This window comes from Grammomys surdaster, unplaced genomic scaffold (assembly GCF_004785775.1).
Source record: "Grammomys surdaster isolate TR1022 unplaced genomic scaffold, NIH_TR_1.0 202, whole genome shotgun sequence".
Lineage (NCBI taxonomy): Eukaryota > Metazoa > Chordata > Mammalia > Rodentia > Muridae > Grammomys > Grammomys surdaster.
Window position 1 is genome coordinate 2,187,041 of NW_021604647.1, and position 5,323 is coordinate 2,192,363.

Consider the following 5,323-nt stretch of genomic DNA (forward strand, 5'->3'; position numbering starts at 1 on the left):
CTCTCTCTCTCTCTCTCTCTCTCTCTCTCTCTCTCCTTCCTGCTTGAAGTCTAAAATATGAGCTCTCAGCATCCTGCTCCTACTGCCGTGATCTGGAATTATACACCCCAAATAAGTTCTTTATTCCATAAGTTACATTGATCATGGTGTTTTGTCACAGCAAAAAAAAAATACTTAATACAAAAGAAAAAAATGACTTTATAGCTGAATAAAATGGTGAAGATAATTCATGATTTGAAAAGTGAACTCAATAGAGAGTTATCAATAATACAGATAACTCAAGCTGAGATTAAGATAAAAATGAAAATTCAATAGCACAATTAAAGAACTGTGGTTAAAAAAATCTTATTGTTGTTTGTGTGTTTGTTTTTCGAGACAGGGTTTCTCTGTATAGCCCTGGCTGTCCTGGAACTCACTTTGTAGACCAGACTGGCCTCAAATCCAGAAATCCACCTGCCTCTGCCTCTGAAGTGATGGGATTAAAGGCATGCACCACCACCGCCCGGCAAAAAAAAAAAATCTTGCTAGTAGAAAGACTTAGAAGACAGAATATCATGACTTGAAGATAAAGGAGAGGAATCTAATCACAGAATTTAAAAAAATATGTTCAAATTTTAAACCTGAAAGGATTACTCAACAACTTTTAGACATCATCAAAAGTCTAGGTCTTTAAATTAAGGAAATGGAAGAAGAAAAATTCTAGGCCATAGATCAAGTATTATGATTTTCTAAACCTCGTCAAATGAAAGGAAAACATATACAGAGAAGACAAAGTGCACAAAATAGCAGAACGTCAAATATGACCAAAAGAAACACCATACAGAATATTATAGTTATACTCTAAACACATACACACACATACACATACACAGACACACACACACAGAGACACACATACACACACGCTACACAAGAAATTGTATTGAAACTGCAAGAGAAAAAAAAACACAAGTGACTACCAAAGGAAAACTCATCAGAATAACAGTCAATTGTATCAAATTGTGAGCATGGAGTATCCATCCACTTACTAGTGCCTCTCAATTTCTTTCTGCAGAGATTTAAATGTTTGATTGCAGAAATCTTTCATCTCTTTGATTAGGTTCATTCTGACATATCTTTAGTCTCATAAATGGGAATGTGTTCAGGATGTCTTTCACAGCAGGCTTGTTGTTGCTTTATAAAATAGCTATAAATTTTTATAGAATTAATTCTATGTACTGACACTTTGTTGAGATTGTTGGTCATCTTAGCAGGTTTCAGTGTAATTTTAGGGATCTCTTACATATAACTCCATGTCGTCTGAAGATAGGGATAGTTTGATTATTTCTTTTCCTATTTATATTCTTGTAATTTCTCTCTTTGGCTTCACTAATTCATGATCCACTGAATTCCCTGGTTCATGAAGTGATTTGAGGACTCTATTAAAGGGGAATGGGTAGATCTGCATTGTTCATGGTTAACGTATAATTACTTATAGAATGTTTTATTGATTTAAACTGATTTCAGCTTCAGAATTGCGTATATAGACTTTACTATGTTTAAACGTTTGCTCTAGTCTTATTCTACAACTTCTATCATGAACACATGGTGGGTTTTGTCAAAACCTCTTTCTGCATTTATTGAAATGGTCATGTGATTTTTTTCTTTTATGTAATGTGATTTATTACATTAATTGACTTGAGATATTGGTGCATCCCTACAACTCCAAGATAAAGACAGAGCCTTGACCAATTAATGAAAAGAAAAAAAGAGATTGCTAAACTTTGCACAATCATTAATTGCATCACAAAATGTACCATGACAGTGTAATATACTATAAAGATATATTTGAATAGCCTATTCTCTGTTAAACTGAAAAATATAGAAAAAAATGGATACATTTCTAGATGGGTGAAATCCACCAAAGTTAAACTAAGAAAAGATCAACAATTTAAACAGATATATAATGAATCAGGAGATCCAAATAGTAATAAAATCCTTTCACATAAAAACAATCCCAAGACAGGAGAGACGGGCAAATTCTTCTATCAAACTTTCATTGAAGTTCTTAAGTCAAATGCTTCTTAAATTACACAAACACACAAAATGAACCAGAAGGAGCATTTCTAAACATCTTTTATAATGCTAGTATTAGTCTACTAGCAAAACAATGCAAAGAGACAAAAAGAGCAAAGAAAACTACAGGTTAATAGCCTGATAAATATACTTTGAAGAATATTCAATGAAATACAAACAAACTGATTGTGGACGTATATCAAAAAGATTATACATAATGATAAAATGTTTAAGTTACATAAAATGCATATAAATCTGATTTAGTCCTACCAAACATTTCATTTCCATGTTTTATGGAAATGAGAGAAATCCTAGGTCAAGTAAGTTCCTCTAAAATGGTCTTATAGAGAAATATTTGGTTAAGACGGATAGTACTCATGAATAGTTCAAAGATACACACTAAATAAAAGGAACAAATGAGTACTCTCCAAAATCATTAATGTCCTGCATTCATATTTCATTGCTTCTCATCTCATCAATACATAGTATACCACTGATACAACAAAAAAATATCTTATGTATATGAAAATATTTCAGATGAAAAACAATTATATTTATTTATGAGATACAATGTAATATTATGATACATGTAAACATTGCATATGGACAAAATCAGAGTAATTAGCCAATTTATACCTGAAACATTTTACTTCTTTAGGAATAATATATTCAATATTCTGTCTTTTGACATATATGAGACATTGTGTTTAACTATATTTATCTAAATGAAGAATAACATACTCCAACTTATTCTGGTTAACACAAGCAGCATTTCAGTAAGTGCTGGATGTGTGTTGAGGAGTAGGGTATATCTCTTAATTATTATTTGTTCTATTTCAATTTTTTCTCATATAGGAATTGACAGATTCCACAAATTCTCTAATTTTATGTTATTTATGAAATATTCTCCTCCATAAAGACTATGTTAATTTACACTTCAACCAACTGTACATAAAAGCTCTGCATATTTACACTCACAAGAGCATTTGATAAGCATTTTCTTTTTTTATGACAACTATTCTAGATGAGGTAAAGTGGTACTTAGTTGTGGTTAGTGTGGATGTTGTTAAAACAATTCATAACCTTAAGATTGCTCTATTTTCCTATGTAATAGACACAGGCCCCATGTGAGTATTGGTTACTTGAATGAACACAGACAAAACTGTAATATATTGTACATATTCAATATTTATACACATTTGCTAATGAAAAAAATGAAAACAAAATATAATCAAAGGTACCAATTCATGTTAGTTTTGTATAAACACATGTTAATATCAGAGTAAATAGTATCATATCACAGCAATATTTGTATACTCTTAAGGTGTAATATATCATACATAATTTATTGTCTAACATTATAAATTAGTGTTATGAGTTAAATAAACATGTGAATAATTCTATTAGTTTTAATAATGAATGTTTTATTTAGTATTAACTAGTAATAAATCACCAGAAAGTTATTACATGTGTGTGGTACACATTATATTTCCAATAGAAAACACAGGTCTATGATATTCCTCAGAGGAAGTGAAAGAGGAGTGGTGAGAGAATGATCAAAGTTTCATGGAAGAGAATGTCCCAAAGAATCTTGTCATGGCTCCCTGTACCTCCTTATTCCTCAGACTGTAGATGATGGGGTTGAGCATGGGGGTGAGGATAGTGTAGAAGACAGCCAGAATCTTATCCTCTGTAGGGGAACGAAGACTCCTAGGTCGAAGATAGGTATAGACAAAAGGTGCATAGTAAAATGTCACCACAGTTAAGTGAGTTGAGCATGTGGTGAAGGCCTTTCTCTTTCCCTCCTTTGAGTGCATATGGAAGACAGCAAAAAGGACCCGACCATAGGAAGCTGTGATGCCAAGGAAAGGCAGTAGGAGAAACAGGCTTGTGCTCACAAACACCATGTACTCATAAACCCAAGTGTCCATACAGGCCAGGGGCAACATGGCTGGAACATCACAGAAGAAATGGTTAATAGACCTAGAATGACAGTAAGGAAGATGAAGGGCATAGACAGTATGTGCTAAAGAGTTGATTGAGCCCAATATCCAGGATCCTGTGATCATCTTCAGACACATTATTTTGCTCATGTGAATGGGATAATGAAGGGGATGGCAGATAGCTACAAAACGGTCATAAGCCATGGAAGCCAGGAGCAAGCCCTCAGAACCTGCCATGGTCAAGAAAAAGAAGGATTGCACTCCACAGCCCAGAAAGGTAATGCTTTTCTGACCAGAGAGGAAGTTAAATGCCATCTTGGGAACACTGGCTGAAATATCCATCAAGTCCATGAGAGAAAGCTGACTGAGAAGAAAGTACATGGGGGTGTGAAGCCTTGGATCCACACGAATTAAGTGGATCATTGCTGAGTTTCCAAACAAGGCCAGAAAGAAGACAAAGATGATGAGCATCAAAAGTAGTAGGCCAGTTTGGTTTTGTGGAAGCAACCCTAACAGAGTGAAATCACTTGAGCTCTGATTCCATTTCTCCATGAAAATGTATCTCTTTATATTTCTTGAAAAGAGTGACCTGAAAGCAAATATATTTATCATACGACATAGAACAGAATAAAGAGGAACTGGCTTGTATTGAATGCTTACACTGAATTGTTCTTTCCAGCACTGTCATTCTGTTGGATGTATTTTGAATTCTGAACTGAATGTTGTTTCCCTGGCCATGCTCACAATTCAGGGGTGTCTGTATGGTCAGGATGACATCAAAGGCACAACACAACTAAGATAGTGCACACACTTCCTTCTAGATAACTCCATGCAGGACTATTATAAACTTCCCTTTCAAAACAAAGAAACTTATGTACTCACTCACCTTAATCTCTGAATCACCTCTTTCTTGGCCCTCTTTCCCTAACTGGCCATACTGGAGACAAAGATTTGTTCCTTAATGTTCTGACTCTCAAAATCTCTAATGAGTCTTTGCTCTTCCTGACAATTCCATCCACTGCCAATTCATTGTCCTAAAATGAAAAGATTTTGTGTGTACTCAGACCCACATTCATCATTAAATGCTATTTTGTGTAGTCACTTCCATAAAAATGCTTTTATTTCTGAAATTGTAGTGATATCAACTGAATACATACTCAAAATGAAAATTTTGATATAATAAATGGCACACACTGCATAGTATTATGTTTGTTATATTTTGCAATTGTAAATATTATACAAATATGTGTAAATGCTCAAATGTTGCTTACATTCACTTCTCTCTCTCTCTCTCTCTCTCTCTCTCTCTCTCTCTCTCTCTCTCT

The 5,323-nt window shown here is 33.9% G+C and overlaps 1 protein-coding gene across 1 annotated transcript; it reads right to left on the reverse strand.

The window, feature by feature from the left end:
* Window positions 1–3,611: 3,611 nt before the first annotated feature.
* On the reverse strand, window positions 3,612–4,550 carry LOC114623843 (olfactory receptor 2L13-like). The gene has a single exon (XM_028770561.1). The coding sequence runs from the start codon at window positions 4,548–4,550 to the stop codon at window positions 3,612–3,614; it is 939 nt and encodes a 312-aa protein (XP_028626394.1).
* Window positions 4,551–5,323: the final 773 nt, after the last annotated feature.

Bases quoted from the DNA above. Each gene is read 5' to 3' on its own strand.
- LOC114623843 (XM_028770561.1), bottom strand. From the start codon at position 4,550: ATGGAGAAATGGAATCAGAGCTCAAGTGATTTCACTCTGTTAGGGTTG.